The sequence below is a fragment of the Passer montanus genome, unplaced genomic scaffold, assembly GCF_014805655.1.
Source record: "Passer montanus isolate IOZ18808 unplaced genomic scaffold, ASM1480565v1 scaffold65, whole genome shotgun sequence".
Lineage (NCBI taxonomy): Eukaryota > Metazoa > Chordata > Aves > Passeriformes > Passeridae > Passer > Passer montanus.
This window is the reverse complement of record NW_024371593.1, coordinates 1,568,729-1,592,435: the sequence shown is the minus strand read 5'-3', so window position 1 is coordinate 1,592,435 and position 23,707 is coordinate 1,568,729. Positions and strand designations below refer to the sequence as shown.

The window sequence follows — 23,707 nt, the reverse complement described above, 5'->3', positions numbered from 1 at the left end:
CGTTTTCCAGGTCAAAATGGACAAGACCAAAGAAAATGGCCTCAAGGCTGTGTATTAGAAAAATCTATTCACCAAAGAGTTATCAGGCGCTGGAGCAAGCTGCTCAGGGAACTGGTGGAGTCACCATCCCTGGAAGTATTTATGATGTGTGGATATGGTTTAATGGCAGACTCAATGACCTCAAGAGTCTTTTCCAACCCAAACAGCTATGATTCTTCTTACCTCCCTGGTACATCACCTCCCAGCACAAGCTGAGTGTTTGCCCACAGTGGTGTGTCAGAGGCACATCACCTCCCCTGCTGAGACTCCCAGGGTCCCCCACCTTGTCTCCAATGCAGCTCTGGGAGAAGGGCTGCAGAGGCAGGGCCAGGCACGCCACAGCTCAGCTAATGCTACAAAAATGTGCAGAGTGCATTCTTGTGGTAGAACACGCTGCACTGGAGCTCCCTTTCTTCCCTGGGCCTACCTGCCAGAACTCCTCCCCCAGACTGAACACAGCTTTCCAGCTTCCTGACTGCATAGTCCTTGCCCTCTCCAGGTTCCCCTCCAGATAACACAACTGGGACACCAGGCAAGCCATGTCCAATGGGAAACAAACAGATTATTTTTTTCTAGGAGCTAGTGATGTAATTTAAATGAAACAATTCACTAGAAAAAACAAAATTACCCAAGCAATATGCAGTCGTTCTTCATTTTGAAATGTTCTTTTTTAACTTGGTGGCAAAAAGCCCTCACCATATCCCAATCAGGAGGTACCAGCACAAGGGCTCAGCAAGATTCTTTTCTTCAGCAATTTACTACAATCCAGATTTCTGCTAATTTGTGCAATAGGAAATAAAAAGGACTAATTTTTCCTATTTTCAACATCTCTACATGGAGCCAAATAAGGTCTGTGGTAACAGAGATTCAGTAGGTCACAGACTGAGTGTTGTAACAATTAATTTACTCAATGCTTAGAACAAACCACACAGCAGAGCACTGCGTCAGAGGTGCCCAAGTCCTGAGCCTGGGAATGACATGGAGTGGTGGCTTTTGTTTTTGTTGGTTTTAAGTCTCCATTGGCAAAACTGTCTGAAAGGAAGCCAAAACTGAGCAGAAGGAGGGCAAACCCCAAATCCCTGCTTGAGAAGGCATCTCACAGTATATTCTCCTGTGCTTGCAATTCCTCCTCCCCAGGAAAGGCACTCAGAGCAGACCCTGGTGTGGGGACAGGAGGGGCCACCCCATGCTGACTCTTTAGGACATCTCTGCCCAGCCATTCAGCAGCTGAAAATGCAGGCTGGAGCTCTGATCTGGGCTTTGTCTTGTTAACACACAGCTCATTTCATTCCTAAGGCAAACACTCCAAACCCATCAGGCCCATACACAATACCAAGATAAGGATGCCCCTGTATCCTTGCCTCCCTTCGAGGAAAAATGCCATTAGTATTCAAGCAACCAACACAAATGCATCCTCCCCTGGTAAATATATTCCATACTGCAGCCACACGGCAGGGCCAGGATTCATTTCAGCACAGGTATCTGCACATGGGAATGTTTACATCTCAGCAAGCTCTCCAAGGACCTTTGGGAACCAGACAAGATAAATAGTTCCTCTCTAAAACAAAAAATACTGCAGTCCAAGGCAGAGATCTACAGCATACCTTACACTTCTCTAATTAAAACACACGGAGAAAGGAGAAAATTGGCTCTCAACTGAAAGCAGACCATGGCAGAGCCTGGTTGTTACATGTGCTGCAGTAGAAAGGTCACCCACAGAGCCTTGAGAACAACTGATCTGCACCAAGATTTGAAAGCAAGTTTTGGAGTGGCTTTTAACACCTTTTTCACTCTGGGGAAGACAAATATAGATCTATCAGGTTTGTTATTATATTCAGAGCAGTATTTTTTCTGCAGACAATTTGAAACTCTGGAGGCCAGAAATACTACCTGCAGAGAACAAGGAAAAACAATGTAATGGAAAAAAAAAGTTTTATCTCTTTTGAAGTTTTTAAACTCTCCAAATTGAAATAAAAATTTAATGTATTGTAGTAAAACCACAAAAATTTCTCAATTAACAAATCTACTCCCTGTGTATTTTCTGATACATCTATTAATTTAATCAGTGATTTATTATCCTCTAATCTCCTATTGGAACACAGAGTTATTTTGACTTTTACGTCATTATTAAATTCAGCTTTTGGCAGCAACTGCTCCTCCTGGCTATTCTGATGCAGCCCTGTTATCTCTAGATGAGCACATCCAGTACCCTGTGGTGCACCTTTGTGGGGAGGGAGTTCACCACCAGTGCACATAAATCACTGAAGGCACTGTTATGTCCCAACCCTGATGAAGTTTGTAGAGCTGGAACACTGCAGAGATACCTTTTTATTTCTAAACCAAGCAAATTTGATTTGGAAACCTCATGGCCTTGTAAATGTGGGATTTCACAACATGGCTTGCACAGAGTTGCTTTTCAGGATGGAACTGTGCTTTAATTGCTGGGAATTACTTCACCATGGCAACCTGGCTTCAGCAATCAGAACTCTTGCTATATAGCCCAAGATATACAAATGCAGACAGCTCGTTCTGTTCAGAGAGTACCAGGGTGCAGACAACTTCGTCTTGGTAAAAAATGGTTTCATTTCCTCACTGCCATCTTGCCTTGCAAGCTCTCTTGTTATGACAACCACCAAAAATTATCTGACATTACAGACTGGTTTCATGCACCACTGTAGCTTAAAGAAAACCTGCAACAGCAAAACCATGTTAGATATGGAGGTCAAGCTTACCCACATACTGTGTTTTAAAGAGGGGTGCATATAGTGTCTCCTGTACTTGCAATGTGAAATTACAACTATTTAGGCACAAAAGGCGTCTTGTATCAGAAGGACAAGTTAGTTATTTCTGTAGGGAAGAGACTGAAAATAAGTCAGCACCTGTCTTCCTGCTACAGTTCCACCTTGGAAAACGACACTTATAGCACACAGTAGGCAGGAATTAAACAGCTGAAACCTCCACATAAACTTTGTCTGCTTTCCATCTAAAAAAATGTGGTTTAATGAGACAGAAATGTGCTAGGGCACACCACAACTGAGAGTGCACATGGAAACACAGGTGTCAACACAGCTACTTCAAACATCTCCGCTTTCTTTGCAGGAGCTTCAGTACACAGTATAAACTCAGACAGAATGGGGGGAAAAATAAAAAACCTAACTTGTTTTCACTCTTCATAAGCAATTTTACATGCCTGCACCTGTTGCCTCACTTTTAAAGTATGTGCACCAGCACACACATGTGCATCTTGCACTGAGACACAGCTGGGGGGAATTCAATCACCCACCAGCCACAAGTTATTGAGCAGGTTGGGCAAAAAATACCAATGTGCAAAAGCAGCCCCATCTAAAATTTTCATCCTCTGTATCAAGCTCCACAAACTCATCCTTTACACCTTAAATTAACCACAGCATTTTAACAAGGAAGGATATTTATTCACAAGGAAATATTATGGGTCAAGGTCACTTCTCAATGGCAGAGATCAAAAATTCTTTTCCCCCTGTTTTGTTAATATTTTGGCTTTAATTTAATCCCAAGTCAGTTCAGGCAAATCCAATCCCTCCTGGCATGTCTTAGACCAGATCCTGCGAGGAGAAGCAGGGCCTTTCAGTTTTAGTGTACTATCTTGTTAAACTTAATAATTGAAGTCCATAGAAGGCATAAATTGTATGTCTCCTCACAGGGTCAGAAAGTCAGTGGGAAAAGGAATCAAAGCATTATCTTAACTAGGTAACTTTCATTAACAAAGGATATGTACAAACTTTCACTACTGTAACCATGCAGTTAATTTTTAAAGATTTTTGACAGAATGATGCAATGCTCCGTTCAGTTTTGTCAACAATAGCACACAGCAGTTTCAGAATTTCTTAGCAAAACATCATATTGTAGCTTTTCTGTACAACAGAGGAAGGAAAAAATCTATTTAAAACACAAATTATGGATTCATAGGCTAAAGTAAAGAACATTTGAATGACTGATTGAAAAAAAATACTAGGGTGGGTAATAGTTTAATTACTGGTACAGTTAGATCACTGTTAATTAGCTAGTGGGACAGCAGTGATTCCCAACCCTAATTTATTACTTTTCCAAATACAGCACAGGAGACTGAAAAGCAAGTAGAAACACCTTTACAGACATACTAATCCACTAGCAACCAGAAAAAAATCCATAGATGTACCCAAACTTGTAGTGTTACCTCCAAGAACATGTTAAAATACAAATTCAGTCTTCTAATTAAATGCTGAAAGCACAACCAATAAACTGGTTAAAGAAAACTAGTATTTTCAAAAACAAATACTAAAATTAAATGCATAGTTGTGCACTGAAGTTGTTCCATTCCCTTGGCTGCATGAGCAAATGACAAAAGGGATCTTTAACTGTTCATGTGGGATTTGCACCTGATCACTTCACAGGAGCTGAGACCAACACCTGAGACATTCCTCAAAATCCAGTGTGAAGCCACACTTCTGCCCCAGCTTTTGCAACTCAGAGTCATTCCTCAAAGCAAGGGATGGTTATGTGTGGATTTAAAAACGTACTGATTTGAATGATACACCTAGACATGAAAAAAAACCTTTCTATGCTGCAAAGCAACAGAAAAATAACTATTTCAGTTGGGAGATAATACAGTTTCCCCTCTGTCTCACACAGAATGTGGTCTCACGACCTAAGCTTTATCTTTACCCTGCATAATTCTAAAGAAATTTATCAGACATATCAAAACTGGGGACTCCGTAAAAGAAGGAATCAGCAAAGCCTCTTTATCAGAATTTTCCTTTTCCCTGTTGTGCTAAATGCATCTTGCTGACAGTCAGCACCTTCCCTGTAAGGCTTTGGTGCTCTGAGCCTGGACTGTGTGGACACATTGGACTGAAGAGCAGATCTGGGTGTGAGTGGAGCCAGCAAGGTGCACCTCATGTCATCCCACCTCTGGGTGAAGTTACACAAACCAACAATGAAGAGACCCAAGCCTTCCTTGTTCAGTAACTCCATGTACTTTGGGTGGTGTGCCAGGACTACTTTTTGCAGAGAGTAAGCTAAGAATTTTGATATTGTGCCACTACCTGCCCTTCTGAGGACAGCTGCATTCACTGCTGATTTTTTTTTTTTTTAATAAAAGGAATCACAGACATGCACAATGTTCCTTTCACCTGGGGAGCATCTGCTACCACGTGTTCCTGCTGCCTGAGCAAAAGCACTTCTAAACTTATTTCTGTACCAGACACAAAAGAACTTGAAAAATTAACAGAGCAGAATTTTCTGACAAACTCAAGCAACCTGGCTTCAGTGCTAAGGGGCTCCATTCACTCAAAGAAGCAGGTTTGTTCTTCAGAAAGCTGGAAGAAACAGTTAATCCATATATCCAACCCCCTTTCTAGAGACTAGGTGCTGGCAGCTCTTAAAAGAAATGCAACATCTCTTCTCTGACAGCAATTTGCTGAAGTTTCATTTAAGATTCGTTTGAACCCCACAACAGCAGGGATTAAGAAAAGAATTTTACAATTCCCCTCAACAAAATAACGTTTTAACAAACTAAATTTTGGTGTAGTCACAGAGAGATGTACAATAGAGGAACAGACAGATTTTGCCTCAGCCATCTTAGAAAAAGGACAACTGATAGGAGATCACATTCCTAACACTGCACCTTTTCAAAAAAAATCAAGAATGGCAAGAGAAAAGCTCCTTCTACAGAGGACTTTTTCTTCCTCCTAAAAACCTACCAGGTAAAGGTCTTGGAGTACAGAGACATTTGAGATCCCAGAGAACAGCAGACAGAAATTGTGTGAAATAGATAACTTTCCCAAAACAGCAGCACCAGAAACATGGGCTATTGCAACACAGGAAAAAAAAGACACAAACCAGGAACTGTAGTCAACTCCCAGAAGGATGAATGCTGCACACTCATACTTTGCTCATATATAAATGAAATAATCTTCCAGACTGAAACAAGCAGCTAAAATCTGGAACAAATCCTATATGCATACCAAGAAAACAAGATAAAAGAAGGGTGAATAATTTCACAAGTCTAAGGATATAATCAAACCTATTCTTTGTAAAGTGTCCAGGAGGCATCTTCAGTAAAAAAAGAAGCAAGCATACTTTTACCTCTGAACAAGAGGAAAATGCTATTAAACTTTGGCCAGGAGCCCTTTCTGTATGAGCTCTGGAGACACCTTCCAGGGCTGTTTCCACATAGAGAATTTTAGCAGTGCTCTCCCTCTGGCTATTGCTTCACAGGATGTGGAACACATAACCTAAATACAACTCCATGCTGTAAATACCTCTGAAGAAAGACACCAAGCTCTTCATTAAGGTGATACACTGTACATGGTTCAGTGATATTCACAAAGGTTTCACAGAGGATTATTCCAAAGAAACAGAGGAGTGCTGGTGTGCTGGACCCACCTGTGAGGCACAGCATCTTTGCAGAGCACATCTTTAAGTCCTGAGCTCCAGCAAGAGCCCCAGTCATGACATGGCTTTGCCAGAGGTATCTGGCAGCTTCCTGGGGGACTGAATGTCAAGCAGGGCACTACAAGTTTTGTGTCTACAGCTAAAAGAGACTTTGCTACCCGTGTATGCTGGGAACACCCAGCACACACAGGGAGAGCCACTTCTCCAGCAGGCACATCCCAGCCAGATGAGCCCATCAGGCTGGCAGTGCCACCCAGGCCTGCCTCCTGTCACCAGCTCTGTCCCGAGGACAGGACACTTTTATCAAAGAGCAATCTCCACAAGCACATCCATGCTCCCATTCACGCAGAAGAGCCACCAGAGTCCCTCCTGCCTGCTCACCCCTTGCCAAAGCACAAGATGTTACTGCCCCGTAGTGTCACCAGTCCTTTCTGAGCAGCTGAGAGTCCCAAAAGGCCATCATTGTATGAGGAATCAGCTCCGGTTACAGAAATATTCAGCAGGACACAGCATGACAACTAGTGATGTCAGTTGCCCTGAACCAAACATTTTGAACTATTTCGGTACAATGGAAAATTGTGGGAGGGAGAAAGAAAGAAAAAGAACAGGCTAAAAATAGCCAACGTGGCTCTGAAGAGCATTTTGCCTATAAGCCCCTTTCCCTGCACACTGTCCTCCCTCCCTTCTTAGCTAGTGTTAAACAAGGCTCCTCTAAGTATGTTCTAATACTGTGAACCGGACTAAATTACTGAAAAATGTTTCTGCCTAAATTAGAATAAAACAGGATTGATTGTTTAAGTATTTGCTTTAGTCCTGCTGATACACACAAGCATTACAGACAACAGCTGTCTGCAGCCATGGGAGTCCAGGCAGCAGAGGAGAAGCTTCTCTGCTCCTACCCATCTCTGTCTTGGTTCATGAACACAACAAGACAACCTTGCATGATCATCTGAAAAACAGAGTAAAATGTCAAAATCAAACTAGTTTCTTCCTCATCTTGCTATGATTTGAGAAACAGAGAAGGAATCTAATTTTTCAAAAACTTTTGAGTGCTGGCTATAAAAAATACATAGCAGCATCCAGAATGCCAACTCAAACTTGCTAATTTATCCAAATGAAACAATCATTATCACCCTATCACTGAAGACAAGTAACGACATTCTTGAAAAGTGCTTACCCAAAAAAGAGTGGGGTTGGTTGTTTTATTTTTAGTTGGTATCCAAATCAATGCCTGTACAATGCTGTAAAAAGGGAGGCTCTTATGGGAAAGTGGAGGTTTAACTTATCTATTTCCACACTCATTCAGGACAGTGTGTAGATATAAACCACACTGTAATTTATCAAAAGACATTACACAGTGACATCACAACTCTGCAGCCTGCATCATTCCTCTTTCCTACCACTGTATCCCTGATTAAAAGTCAACTATCCCAGGGGGACTCAGCTCCACTGGAGACTTAAAAGGAAACACACAGACTAGGAAGCTGCACGGGGAACAGTCTCTGAAAATTGCCAGCACAGGACCCAAAGTGTCACAGTACTGCAAACACATTCAAGCATCTGCACCAGGACTCAGGCACTGGCACAGGCAGTGAACATTTTGTCCTGAACTCAGCAGCGTGTGGCTCTGAAAAATGCTTATGGCTGGCTCCTCTGTCACCCACTGGGAACAAAGAAGAGAGAGATCCCAGGAACCTGAGTCTTCCTTCCACTTGTTCTGCTTGAGGCCAGTAAAACACAGACCTCTGCAAGGAAGCTAACAGGAATCCACGGTGCCACAAGAAAGTTGGACAATTAATGAAATAATGCTAAAAAATAGAATAATATTCTAAGTTTTGACATGATACTCTTCACCTTTTCTCTTTCCACGTCTCTCAAGAAACCACTAACTCAAAGAAATCAAAATAATAAAAACTGAAAAAACTGCACCCATTTTAGGCTTTTCTTCCTCTCTAATTATGGGCTAAATAATAGCACAATTCATTACAGAAAAGGGGAAAAAAATTACTTTAACATATTGCAAAAACATATGAAGTGAAATTAAACAGCCCTAATTAAACACCATGTTAAAGGACTTCTCAGCTATGCTGTGACTAATTTAAAGGGGAGATGACACTTTTCTAGTGCTGTCTCAATTTTTTTAATCATTGCAAGTGCGCAGCCTTGGTCCCATCCCTGAAGTGCTAAACACAGTTTACCAACCAATATGATGAAAGATACAAGCATCTCCAGAGCTCTTCATATCTGAATCACTAATAATTTAAAAGAGCAATAAACCTAACCGTGGCTTTCATAAAACATTAATTAGAAAGACTGAGAACACATCTGTTGCTTTTGTTACGTTTTTTCCCCCTTTCTGGTTCAGCTGTCTTTCCCCCACGCTCTTTTAAACTCTTCTCAGGTTCTCAGGACTGCTCTTCTCATGAAGTCTCTGCTTCCTCACACCTCCCTCCTCCTTTCCTCGGTGTATTGATTCCTCTGGCAGCTGTTACTGCTAACGTGTGGCACACACAGCATCCAGCAGGCAGGAGGAGCTGGACCTACTAATGAGAGCAACTTGCACATTAAAAGCTTCGAGTGTTAGTTGTAACTACTCACACTCAATGTAAATAGCTCAACAAATCTGCTATGCAGGAAATCAAACTGATAAACTATTGCACAAGAACACCTGAGCTTTATAACTCACAAGCAGGAGAGGGATGGAGTGGAGGCAGTTTAGAGTGAACACGGGCATTCTATCCCTTGTCCATTGTGAATTTCTGCAATTCCTTGGCAGGCTGTGGAAGGCTGGGAGGAAACTGTGATCATGACAGTTCCACTTAGGTCTCAGAAAAGGGCCTAAAATGCAGCAGCAGCTGCTCATGACAGCAGGCTGTGCACAAGCAAGATATCCTCATCCTCTATCTCATCACCAAGCCACTGGCAATGGCCTGATCAACAGAAGAAAAGTTACTCCATACAGAGTTTAGCATGGTTATACACTGCAGAAAACTCCATCAGCAGTTCCAGGTGGCCAAGCTTAGAAGTGGTATTTGATATGTTTCCTCTGAAAGAGATGGCAAGATAATACAGTAATTTGGGATACATCTCATTTAACTTCTTATGACTACAGCTTAAGCATTACCCCACGAGGTGGTCACTCTATCATTGCAGGCATTGCACTTCTGCATTCAGACACAGGACACTTAAGGGACCTGTTCTTTTCTACCAACAAGAAGGTGGACAAAGCTCAGCTGTGGGTGCCTCTGTTTAGGGAAATCCCATCCCAGCTGTCACCAATAAGCCACCGGTTTTGGCCTAAATGAGGTCCCACGTGGCTCCTTCTTCCACCATCACTGACTGGGCTCACACTTTCTGAAGCACTAATATCCCATTTCTGCAATAAGGAAACTTTACTGGATGTAGTATTTACCTGGCTCCTCACCAGTGCCTGTGCTTTCACAGTGCCTGAGCTCTTTACAGAACAGGATGAGGTTATATTTTACAGAACAAAGCAAGATGATGTAAAATGCATAAGGTCAGATAAGGCATCTGAAGCAGACTCAAGAAATAAGAGAACCAGTATGGCCTCTAAACAAAATTTTTGTGATTTCACAGTTCTCTCTAACCATGAGCAAAGGTAACCCAGGACAAAAAGACACATCACTACAAAACAGTAATCACTCCCATCTAGCTCAACAAAATAAAGTTGTGCTATTAATTCATGAGTCCAAAATATTTCATAATGTGTGACAACAATATTTTCCTGCTTTCACAGCAGTTTTATAGTACACATCGAAAATCAATCTCAGAAGAAAAGCAAAATTATGCACAATTTCTGCACGTACTCCAGTAGGAGGAGAAAGGCTGAGGTTAATGTTCCATTTTTTAAAAAGTGTGCACTGAACAAATTAAAAATATATGTTTCACTTCTAAGTCAGAGGAACTTACCTATAGTTTAACATAAACTGCCATAGATGCTTAACAAAAGGATTGGCAATTCTTCCCTACAGAGGCACCCATCTATTTACATCTGGGAGTGCTGCCAACAGAACAGCTACCAAAAACTTCAAAAGGTTCACATCATGAATAGCAAGTCGCTGGCCAAAGGATTTTATGATATGACCAGCTGTATAACACCATATTGAATTATAGACACGCTGCCCCCCAAAAATGCAAAGAAGGAACTTTAAACTTGCTAAAAAGCTGAAAGAGAAACCTCAATTCTTTAAATTAATGTTTTCTACGGGAAAGTATTTTTAACAGGGGAAAAAAATCCAAACAACTGCACTACGGGACTTTTTAAAGAGCAAATCTAAGCAGCTGTTCCCACCAAGGCTGCTTCAGGCTCAGCGAACTCCTCTAGCTGAAGTCCCAGCCACAGCTCAGCCGCTTTGTGATCAGAACATTCTGCTTTAATAAATGGCTCCCTTAAACTCGCTTGGGGAGAGACGTGAGTCAACAGAGGAAGAGAGGGATAATGTTTCTGTTGACAAACATTTAACAATTGGCAACAGACAGTAGGAAACGGGGAGGAACGAAAGCTTGCCAAATAAAGTTATGCTGGAGGAACAAGGCTCCTTTTTGGAGCAGCACTGCAACTCTCCATGGATTCCAGAAAAATATCTGAATACAACCAAAATAAAAAAGCTGCAGTTGTTGAAGAACGAGGCTCCTAATCCTAATATTTGTGGTGACGTTTTTCCCTACCAGCCAGAACGGGTCAGAACTCCTCCGAATCAAATTACTGCACATCCTTTGCCAAAGAGTCTGGTTTTGGTCTCAGTAGTCATCCAACGTCTCAGTGTTCACACAAGCCCTTTTGAGCTGCATGAGCAATTTTTCCCCCTCATCTTACAACATTTCTGTAGACGACTTGCCAAAGCATATGTAGCATCTTGGTCAGACTCCTTATTCAGGCAAGCCAGGACCTTCACTGTCTGATTACGTCCTGGAAACTCAGTTCTCATGAAAGCGCAAACAAAACCCGACTGCCGTATTAAGGGTGAACAAATGCTCCTCTCCAAGCGCTTATTGCTGCTCCAACTTCCAGCCTCCCCGATGGCTACACAGGATCCAGAGGGAGCCAAAAGCAGCCTCCCTCCTTCCTCCAGAGGAGCGGGGCTCAGCAGCGCCCGTGGCCCCGGCCGGAGTTTTCACTCCAGCTCCAGCTCCCTCCTCCGCCGGGATGCCCCGTGGGCAGCCGCCCTGCCCTGCCCGGCGCCGCGGGCACCGCCGGACCCGTCCTTACCGCAGCACTTTGCCCACCGCCTGCAGGACCATCTTGCAGCTTAATCCGGGCTTGGGACTCTGGGCGAGCACGGGCCGTTCACCGGGGAGGCTGCAGTGATCCCCCACCATGGTACGGCGGTGCGGAGCGGCGATCGCGCCTCGCTCGGCCCGGGCTCCCCGCCGCCGTCCCGGCCGCCCGCCCCCCCCCGCGGCCCTCGGCGCTGCGGCCGCTCGGGGAGCGCGGCCCCGCCGCCCTGCACAGCCCGGGCACAGCCGGCACGGGAGCGCGGCTGCCCGGCACCGGCACCGACAGTGCAATCCTCCGCCCCTTTCTCTGGCAGCCGGAGAATAAGCAAGGCAAAGTAGGACGGTGCCTGACGGAGCGGGACACGGGGCAGATGTTCCGCTTTGCTGTCCGCACTACGGGCCCGTCCGCAGTGGGGCCAGGCTGGACGCCCGGTGGGAAACGGGAATAATGATGCCTTTTGTGAGCAAGGTTCTGGCACTGCGCTCAGTACGCTATGTGACCAGAGCTACAGACAGCCTTACATAGTGCATGGTAGCCCCGCAATGACATCGAGACCCTTATTAGAGACACTTCAGCAGAGGAAGGGTGAAGAAGAAGGAGGCTATGAACAGCAAGAGATGACTTGCCATTGTGACCAGAGTTAAGAGCAAAGCACTTGGGTAATGCTCCTCAGAGGATGAGTGATTAAGCAGTGTCCCCAAACACAAGGACCATTGTGACCCATCTTGCCTGGATAAACCACTTGGCCATGCGTTTTCCTAACAGACCTTAGAAAGGCACTGTATGTCCAACTCCTCAGCCATGCCACATAAACACCAATCCACCCCTTTTGGACAGGCAGCTGTGCCCACTGGTTGCAGATGTAGCATTTAGAGACAGATCACCAAAAAAAAAAGTGACAGGTGTGGCATAATATGACCTGGAACAGAAAGTCTTGAGGACATTACTTATTCTGACACACTGGAGCCTGGCCCAGGACATCTCAGAGAAAACAGTGTGTTTGCCATTTTATGTACACCTGCAAGACTGGCTGCAATCTGAAGGGGCAATTCCCCATTCAGGGTATAGCCAAGTGCTTCAGTTTGCCTACTGAACAAGCATCTTTCCCTGTAAACAGAAGGCAAACAGGCTTGTTGAATTCGGCTTAGCACAAACTGTGACATTGCTGCTGCCACCAACCTGGCATCACCTGGTCAAAGCAGGCTGGAATGTGGCTGCTGTTTGCACAAACCCCAGAAACCACAGCACCGTGATGCAACCTGAAGGAAGAATGTGCTGCTGCTCAGTCCCAAAGCATCTACCCAGGCAGGGGTGTTTGTCAGCTCTGCACTTTTAGTTCCATGTCCAAGTTAGGCCTCCTCACCCTTGTGAAGCAGGAGGTATTTTGATTCCCACTGTACAAGCAATCCACTTAAGATGGAGTTTTAATGACTTCACTGATAGCACACAGGAAGCCTGCAGCTGAACACAGCTCAGTTTTCCACACTGAATCCTGGCGCTTCATACAGGAGATAATCCAACCTGCAAAAAATCTGATGCTCTGTCAACCTTTTCCCCAAGTAAGAGCAACTTGTGACAGTAACATTACAAAGCAAGAGTCCTGGCAAATGGAGGATGGGCACCTGCCAAAAGGGCAGCTGCCCTTGTCCACCAGTGAAACCTGCAGAGAGAATTTAGTTTTTTAAAGAACCACCTTAAAAACAACAAGCCTGTGATATAAAGCAGCTTAAGTTTTAATAAAAGTCTGTCTATCCAAAGTAAATTAAAGAAAAAATCCAGGGGTAAAACCAAAATAAATACAGCTCTGTGGTATTACAGTTGTATTAGGAAGGTTAGCCTCTCCGTGACTCCGACTGCTAAACAGAGGCTCTTCAGAGATGGAGGTTCAGTGATCTCATGCAGGTTAGGAACTGATCCTCTTCTGGTAAAACCAAAATATTGACTGAAACACAACTTTCAAACCTGATCACTTTTTACTTTGGTGCAAAAATAAATGGCTTATTTCTCTCTTCTGCTAGCTTCCACATCAACTCAGCATTTTTCTTTCCCTTTCCTCAACCACATATCGCTGTGGCACCTATCAGTTTTCCTCTATTCAAGCAGTATCCTCTGTTTGGATCAACTACATGCTACAGTTTACCTGTAATACAGATTTTATGCAAGTTGTGGGAAAACCCAGCATCTCTAAGTCAATTTTAAATGCTGCAAAATAATAAAAGCCACATTATCATAGGAAGCACAACTTAGGCACGCACACTTTATTTATATGGCACCAACATAAATAATTTAAACCACATGTGCAGTACAGATTCTTACAACTTTTCACAAGATTTAGAAAACACAAATGGGTTTACTTGAGAGCTGCTTCATCCAGAAAGAAGAGTACTCCATCTACAAGGAATGTTTATTTGAACACAGCTGCTGGTCTGATCTCCACCTGTGCATATTCGGAAGGATGCATATCTACCCTTCCTTTAGGGTGTGTCTGCAGCCATCTGAAATCCTGCCTATTTACATTCATCAGAAGCCTCTTTTTCACTTGCTTCCTCAACATCCTCTGCATGTAACAACTGCTGCACCTTAGCCCAAGTGTGCTTCAGCATTGGTGAGCTGCTTCCAGCAAATGCCTTACCCACCAGACAGGCAGCGTTGTGTATTGAAATCATCACTAAACGTTAAGAGGAATACCCGTGAATGGACCTACAAACAGTTTCACCACTTGTATTTGATCTACAGACACAGTGACATCACCAGAGGCACAGGGAAGGGCACAGCAGGGCATTGGGAAGAGTGGAGCCCCATTTCTCCTCACTCACACATGACTATTTGTGCTAGCAGCACACTGATGGAAGGCTTTCTACACTGATCCCAACTACTAAGCCAAGGAATTATATTTATAAATTTTATGAATAATGCTTTGTATTTATAATGTTGTTATAAGCAGCACTTAACCATTATATACTTATTTGCCCCTTTTACCATTCCATAAAAAGTACATGTAAAGCAGCCACCACAGGGATGTATTCTGGTACTTGGAGGTTGGCAAAGAAAGTGAGTTGTATTCAACTCAGACAAACAAACAACGTCAAGGGAGAAAAAAAAAAGAAAGGTACAATTCAGCATTTATATGCATAGAAATGAGGCCTTGTAACATCAGACTGCAAAGTCCTGTTTTAAATTAAGCTTAAGTTTATTGTGTGTCCCTGCCTGACATATAACATTTCAATTTTGCAAGCTCATTAGCCCTTGTGTTTGACTTTAGTGTGCCCTGATACCACCTAGCCAAGTACCCTTTCCAGTTACCTCACAGGGTACTCCCAGGTGTCTGGAACCACTGAAAATCAGCAATGAGAACGTTTTATCCTTTAGCTTGCCTCTAAGCTGTATTTATACGAGATTACATTTGCTCTCCATTTTGTCATCCTCACACAGCAGCAGATGGCACGAGCAGCTCTGCTCAGTATCAGCACTACAGGCATGGATTTGGGGAAGAAGACAGCCTGAAGACAAGTTGTCTCAGTCTCAGAAAGCAGTTTGGAGTGGTCAGAGTGAAGGGGGAAATAGATTTTAAAGGTATGTGTCCACCTCAACTCTTGAGATAATAGCAGGAACAATAGGTCCTCCTGGCCACACACAGTGCAGAAAGTTTGTGCATAAAAGACTGAGCTTAAAAGCAGTGTATTTGTAGAGTGACAAGGTGCCTACATTTGCTGCTTTACTGAAAACTCTGCAAAAAATGACAAGTCAGTGTCTATCCTGCAATCATCTCTGGCTTCATCAATACTAGCAAGTGTTTTTTCTACAGCAAGCAGAGAGAGAAAAAAAACCGGGTACACAATATTCTCACCTCATCCATAACATGAGAAACAATCATTTGCAGCAAGAAAAGCAAATCAGCTCAAAGTATCAGTAAAGCTCCATTGGGAACTCAAATTATACTAAGACTTTTTGGAAGGGATGCACAAAATGAGACGAACCAAGGGTTCATAAAATACCACTTTACTTAACAAAAAGGAAAAAAAAAAAAGGCAGCAGCAAAGGAAAAAGTGCTGCTCTATGTACTGAACAGAGGAATCGTGATCTCAAAGGTACTGCATTTCTGACAAGTGTGTAGGTGCATCTATTGTTCTAAAATCCCAAATGTCAAGTTAAGCCAGGTTCAGCAAGTGTGTATGGATGAGAGATGAAGAACATGAATGTGTTGAAGGAAGCAGCAATAAAAGCAGCTCAACAAGAGATACTCAACTCTACCAGCACTGAACTAATACCTGAGCACTATAAATAAAGGATGGGATGATCACACTCAGACTCCACATTAAGAGGTAATCTGAAATAGAGCACAGAGTTCATTTTTATCACCTGCATTTCAGCCAGTCCTCCTGACTCAGCCCACCTAAAATGCCAGAAGCCCTCTGAAAACACACACTGAAAGGACACTTGTTTCCTGTGCAGCTGTTCAGGTGTGGCAAGCAGATTCTGAGTCAAAGATTTGCCATGGAGTTGGAGCAGAACATCAGATTCAGACATCAGTTTGTGGAAACCCTGAAAACATACCACTAGATATAAAAACAATTTCTCTTATTTAGTTATTCTGAATCCTAGGCAAGTTCTAATGTTACTTCATTCTGCTTAAAGCTCCCCTGCTTTCAACTGCAAAGGTTCTTTGCTTTATGTACTAAGTTGTTGCACACCATCCTATAGCATCCTATAGTTTCAGTGGATGAAGCAGTCCCTGTACAGTACCTTTCCTACAGACTTCATTGCAGTGGAGTAAAACACCACCACGGCACAGCCTCAGGACGCAGAGGGTTTCCCTCGTCCCAATTTGCACAACAATATGCTTGGCACTGCTATATACAGGAATAATAAACTGGAAAATATTTGCAAATAAAGAGCTCAAATCCATCACCCTCATAAACTGTCTTCCATAGAGACAAAATGTGCTTAGCAAAAGCCTAGTAATAGCTCCAGGTGACACTGGGGCTGGAGTGACACACAACATCTGTGTCAGCGAGGGTGAAATCCCTTTTGTTTTTTCCTTGGGGAAAAAGGTGAGAAGAAAACACAAATGACTGAAGGTGTGCCAGTGAAGCTAATGCATTTATCATTTTGGGTGCCCAAAAATGTCTTTCAGCACATGCATCTCACCAAGCAAGTCAAAGGAAGAATCCTTATTAAGCAGAGTACCTGCTGATGGGCTGCCAGAGTGCTTACAGTACACTGTAAGAATTGAGATGCTGAATTTCTACCATTGCAGCTGCTGTTAGTTCCTTCCCGGAGATAATACAAGTGACAATTTCATCCCACATTTTACCATTCCATTTTTTTTTTCTCGCCCTAATTTTAAAGTTTAGCTAGGCTGCACTCCAGGGAAGCATGAATGCAATATGCATTTGATACAGAAAAGCTAAAATGAAAGACTCCTGTTCTTTCTTTTCCTCCCCCAAATACACTAGACCTCAAGATTCATATAAAGAGGTACAACTTCTAAAACTTGGCTAAGAAGTTCTCCCCAGGGATTGTTTAACATATTCAGAACTACTTGCTACATATATACAGAACTCTCACTGTAAGTTTTACAACACAACTACTGTTTCTACAGACTTGGGTAAATATGGCATGGAAAATTAAATCCTAATTGCAAATTGGCACATAACTCTGAGCTAAGGAGTCAAATGTGTAATCAGTACAGGAAAGGAGTGTATCTGTGGCAGCAGTGTTATTGGTCAGGACTATCTATGCTTGGGTGGGAAAGGCACAGAAGGAAAAAGGGGAGATGCTGGGAGTGAACTTGCAGAGTTTTCCCAGACAGATGGAGAGACACAAAGGAAATAAAAGTTTCCCTTCTTTTTGGTGCTAAGAATGGCATCATTTCAGTACAGTAAATGATTTTATCTGGTAATGCCACATTTAGATGACAGCACAAGGAAAAAACAATTCATGAAATAAGCATGAAATTTATTCTATGAGATTTTTCCCCAAGCATGCATTACAAAACATAACACACAGAGCTTACATTATGTAATGAGAAACTATTTGTTGTAATTCCTGGCATTTACAGAATAACTCCTTAGCTACTAGTTCTGAAGAGCAGGACCACAAAATCCAGACGTCACAAAATTAACTTGCTTCACGCCCAGACCGGTGCAAATTTGCATTCCAAATTCAACTCAACACAGAAGCTTCATCCAAGCTAACTTGATTTCAGGCCCAGCACAGATTTAGCCATGTAAACAATGTGATAAAGTTCTAACCTAGGAGCTGGAATAGTTCAGATTTACTGTCCTGGTGAAGAAGTTCCCAGTGAGCACTGCAGTGTCTGCGCTGGGCAGCTCAGCCCGGAGGAGGGGCCCCTTCCCAGTAAAACCTGTTGGGTCAGCATGCCAGCCAAGGCATGTGCTGGACATGGACACTGGGATCACTGGGATCCACACACACACATGCACACACACCAAGGCTTTGGCACAGCTCAGGTTTCACTGCTGCTGTTTCAAAATAGTTGTGGAAGTAAAAGCGTGAAGATGTTGCCTTTGAAGAATCCTCAAACCTCATATACGGCTAAGTATTTCAAGCCACTTGAAAACATTAACAATTCTTATTCAGCGTGTTCAATGAAAGATGTGCAAATTTACTGGGAAAAAACCCCTGAAGTTTTATAGGCAATTCCTGACACTTGGCTATAGTAAAAATCTTGTACACAAGAACCCGTAACACCCTCACATTAGAGTCTTGGCTGTGCCTGCAAGAGGGCATGTGGGACATAAATACTTACATAGCAACGGCCACACAAAACTGCATAGCATGAGTAGCCTGCTTAGTGTTTTCCTAAAACTTCTTACACAAATACAGCCTAAAGTTTTAATGCTCTGATGGCTTCAGAGCTATTCACTTACCCATTTGATTTGAATACTTTGATGGTATAGAACTTCCAGCATTTTACAAAACCCAACACAATCATATGTAGTCTTAAGACCAACACTCTCCTACAAATTCTGGACAGATTTGGACAAAGAGTGGCAGAATAATACAATATCAAGTTAAGGCTACCATACATGTTTTCTCAGGCTCTGCACTAATATATTCTGGAAGTGCACTGGCCTAGTTAAATGAGGAGCTGGTAGAATAAAAAAAGCTTGTGTACACAGTATTGTTGGGTTGTATCATGTTCATTGTTTCTAACTAACATTTCTCCAAAAGCAAGCTAAGCCACTAAGGGAAATCATGGCAGCAGTGAAAAACCAAAAAAAACCCCAAAATACCCAAAAGGGGAAAATTTGTGGAAAACATCACTTCTTTATACAAAGATAATACAAAACAGAAGTACTTGATTATCTCAAACCATCACAAGTTTCCATTTTAGGCTTAGAATATTTAAGAGCTGTTTTTTAAAGCGAACCTCCTGGAAGCTTACGGAGGTCAGAAAAGGGTCTACTTCTAACAAACTGCCTTCCAAACTTCAGCTAAATTATCACTCTACATGACACAAGTATTCTTATTACTGTGATAGGCTTGCACTGCTAAAACACCATAAATAGGAAATCAACCCAACTCTCATGTGATCAAGGAAGTTAGAGTAGACAGTGGAATAGCCCTGAGTTTAAGCCAATCATGGAGAGACACAGGTTTAAATTAACGTAATTAAGCACACATCTGTCATTGAGCAATAATGGTGTAAGAAGGCCTTTCTGATGCTGTCTTGCTTTAAATTTCCCTTTTGCCTAAAATTTGTTCTATGGCTACATTTTCACCTTTACCTTCCCCCCCATAGTCCATTTCAACACTTGAATGAATGTTTATTTACTAGGAAACAAAAGCATTGGCTGACAGAAAAGCTTTGCTGTTCTGGTTAGACAAGATTGTCATTTGTCATGTTTTAGTAATGCAGTAAGAAAATTAGCCTTGCCTGCCCTTAGACGAAAGAAAAGTCACACTTAAGGTACGGGACAGAAACTGAGAAAAGGATACTACTGTGTCCACCAAGATTATTCTGTATGAACTTTGCCAAATAAGTCTCTCCTCCAGTTCCACAGCCAAAACCAAAGAAATTACTATAATCTACATTTTGCATTTCTTGCTTTGCATACTTTTCCTAAACAACTTGCTTTCAGGATTTTGTCAATATCAATATATACTGAGACTATAGGGATCAATGGGTAATTATGCCAAACTACCATAATTCCTACTTAGCTACTGAGAAATACCATTACTGTGAACATAGCAAAGACATCTTTTGCAAATGCTCGATGAAAATTGCTTCATGATTGGGAAGAGGCATGGAAGCTGCAGTGTTACTGCAAAGATGCACAGGCATCCTTAGGCAGGTAAGATATATATAAATTATACCTAGATTCAGTGATAACACAGTACTTAAAGTATTTTCACATTTTTCTAGGTTTCTCACTGGGGAGGGGAGAGTGAACACTAGGAGATGTATTCATCCTGCATCTTGAGCTACTTCTATACTTTGAAGGAACACTGTGTGCATCAGGGAAATGTGCTCCAACACACAGTAAGTGAACCTTTCCCTTTCAACGTTCTGCTCTAAAAATTGTTTGAAACTGAGGAAAATACACAGTGTTCTACTATGCAAATAGCAACTTCCCTGTATAATTATAGTGCATTTTGCTGAGAATTGCATCATGACTAGAATACTACCAAGAGGGCAAACATGTAACCACTATTCTTAGTTTGTTAGAAAATTTTTCCCACATTACATAAACACGTACACACCCGGACTTGGGCAGCACCATCAATCTTTTCATTGTCTTTACTTTAGTAAAGCAACAGCTATTTTTCATTACAGTAGCTTTATTTTTATTAATGTTATGAAACAGATATTAAATTTTCTTCTTTATTTTCTTCACTGTTATTCTTGCCTTGTCTATACCACAGTTGCCTAAACTTTCTGTACTGGTATGCTGATTTAAAAAATAAACCTTAAAACTGCAGTAAAAGAATTCACTTCTAAATGTGTATTGAACAGAAGAAGAGTGTCCAGGAGTCTCCTGATGTTTTGTTAAAATGAATGCATGCACAGCTGACAAAAGCATAAATAGGATGTATTAATAGGATCACACACACTAACCAGAAGCAGCAAAACTAAAACTTAGCAGATTATTGAAAATATCATCAAAACTTTGCAAGCTCTTCAATGTTGACCAGAAGTATGAACCGTGCAAAATTCCTCTGAACAGATGCAGCCTTACATAATTTTAATTCTAGACACATCTCTGACAAAGAGTCAGCCAGCTCAGGGTAACCACACCTGAGCAAGTCACGTTAAGAGAAGAGACGCAAGAGCTAAGAATGAAGCAGCTCAAAAGCTAACATTGGTATACTGAGTCCATATTCAAGCATCTGATTGATTATATGTCAGAACTCAGTTTTTCATTTCTTGGCTGAAGGGTGCTAAAATACCGAATATATTCCGCTCCCAAATGTTCCCCTACAGGCTTAGTGTTAAAACAAAAAGGGCATGGTATTCTAACTAACTCTACAAGGTAAAATAAATTCCTTCTTTTCTTCCCAATACATGTTCCATTTTTATGCAAAGAACAAATGGTCAACAAAATGAAAATTTTGAAAATAATTCTTTTATCATAAAACAATATACTTGTTGTTTTTAATGACACAGCATTCAAAACATTGCTACCGCTGTCTCTGAATGTAGTAAAATATTTTATTCCACAAATTAGGCTTTGCTTTGTTTGCATATGCAATGTGTTCATGCATATTTGGAACCTAACCAGAGCTATAGTATGGTGATTCTTGTAGAGGGATGTTGTTTCTTGTCTTTTCCTGTGAACAAATTCATAAAGAAAATGAAAAAAACCCACCTAGCTGAAGTCAGTATTCATACCCATCACAATATCAAAGTACAGAACAGACAGAAGTAATACCAGTGAGAAGTCACACCCTGCTGCCAGTCCAGGCAGGGACAGACACCCACTGCCCTGTAACCCCAGGCCTCCACAGTCAGTCAGATCCTTTTTGTGTGCCTGATGGAAGAAGGAAGGTCAAGTGTTAAATGAAGATGTTTCCTTCCCACCCCAAAGGAAAGGGACGACTAACTACGCTTCACTATCCAAGGAGTCACAGAGTCTTTTGGAAAACAAGCCTCCTTGGCCAAAACTTTATCTTTTAAATAGTCAGCTGGAGAGGGAGTGATGTAGCATGGATTCAGCTGTTAGTAACAAGCAGGTAATGTACAACTTCTCTGATCTTTCACCTCACATAGCTATTGCTTTGTCTTCACCAGTAATGTTTTTTTGGGGGACAGCAGTTTTCAAGACCAGATAAAATGTGCAAGACTTAGCTTAAAATTCAAATAGAGACAAGATCTGTCAGGTATAGTCAGCATTACATGCCCCTTCTTGCGGTTGAGTTGATCTGTTTTAACCTTGTAGATAAAATCAAAAGTTGTGTCCCCACTATGGTTTTTACAGCTGACATATTCTAATTATTTCACAATGAAAACACACACTTTTTTGATCGAAGAAGGTATTTTGCCTACATCAATACAGCAAGGTAGCAAAGAGCTGCTACTGCAGACACAGCACTTCTGAGGAAACCTGTGCTCTGCACACACGTTTTAGAGTCACCTCTCACCCATGCCTCTGAGCTGTCCAAGTAAAACAAGCTATACTGGTAAAATAAACACATTTTGCCAATAAGTACACTTGACTTTGTTCCAGTGCAGGTGTACTCTCAAAAACCTTCTTCATACCCTAACCAACAACGCCAGAAGTCATTTGGAGCAGTGACAAGACTTACGCGGGCAACGCCCAACTTTTCCACCCAGTGATTCACACGTTTCCTCCAGTGGCATGCCAGGCTCCTACACCACAGAACCTACCCAGTGCTTCCCTGAAAAGCCTGATTTACTGGGATTGCACAAATCAAATGTCCTGCACGTGCAGGGGATGGTGCAGCCGCCTACCTGCTGCTCAGGAGCCCGCAGAAGACGGCAGCCGAGGCAGGGTGGCTGCCCCATGTCCAGAGGTTCTTTCAGGAGCCCTTGGGCAATCAGGTCCAGCCACAGACAGAGCTCCCACACCGGGGATGCTCGGGTACACTTGATGCCAGCACACCACAGTGACCAGAGCGGTTCTGGGCTCAGAACCAGCCTCCAGTTCTTGTCTGCCTTCCATCTAGTTACCCCTGCAGTGAACCCAAAGCTTCATTAGCCTAAAGCATGCCTCCCAAAAAGGCATCTGGCTTCAACTTTTGTATCTGACAAGGAAGAAAAATCAGTTATTTTTGCAGTAATTTGTTTCAATGGCTGATCACATCCATTGTTAAGCCATACATCCTTTGAATATTTGAAACCTCCTTATTTTAACATCCATATTTGCAACTATGATTGCCATCCTTTCTCTGTTACAGCTTTCTTCTCCTTTTCTTTAAACTTCATTAGTTAGATATTATACTCACCTCTTGACTTTCTGAGTAATTAAAAAAAAAATCTCCTTATGCCTCATTATTAGAAAGCTTTTTTCCCATTCTTTAAATACTGCAGGTCTTTTCCACGTTTCTAATTTAGAAGGTATTGAAGTGCCTACTCAAAACAGTGAAAGCATAACTGCTCAAAAGATCTGGAGCGCTCCTAAAATCTCAACAGGGATGAACAAGCACACAAAATCTCATCTGGATCCCCATTCCCAAAAAATTAAATAACTTGTTGCAAGTTTTAAATGTTTTAAGTTTCTAACATTTAGAAGTTTGGAGAATATTCGCATCCCAAGTCAATAGAAAGTATGCTACTTCTCATTTCATCAAGGAAAGAAAAAGCTATTAAATCATCAATTTATTTACATTATCCAGAGAGAAGAGCTATAAATATAACTCTTGTTTTATAAATATTTAATCAGCTTAGTAACAATTAGAATAATTTCATCCCACATGGGTTATGCTACCTTTGATTAAAAACCTCAAGGAGGAAAAAAAAAGGTTGTTCTTCTTGTAATCCCTTTTTTTTTTCCCTTTCTGACCCACAGCCATAGGGATGGAAGCCACAGC

At 42.0% G+C, this 23,707-nt stretch overlaps 1 protein-coding gene across 3 annotated transcripts in view; it reads right to left on the bottom strand.

Moving 5' to 3' along the window:
• The window catches only part of MOB2 (MOB kinase activator 2), a 109,280-nt gene that overhangs the window by 18,146 nt on the left and 67,427 nt on the right, over positions 1-23,707 (bottom strand). The window contains exon 1 of one of the 3 annotated variants that reach the window (XM_039728307.1): positions 11,681-11,865. The exons of the other annotated variants lie outside the window; for them this stretch is intronic. Within the exon in view, the coding sequence (XP_039584241.1) occupies positions 11,681-11,790 (110 nt within the window). The 5' untranslated portion in view covers positions 11,791-11,865. Of the gene's footprint in view, positions 1-11,680; positions 11,866-23,707 lie in introns of those variants that run through there. 3 annotated transcript variants of the gene reach the window in all.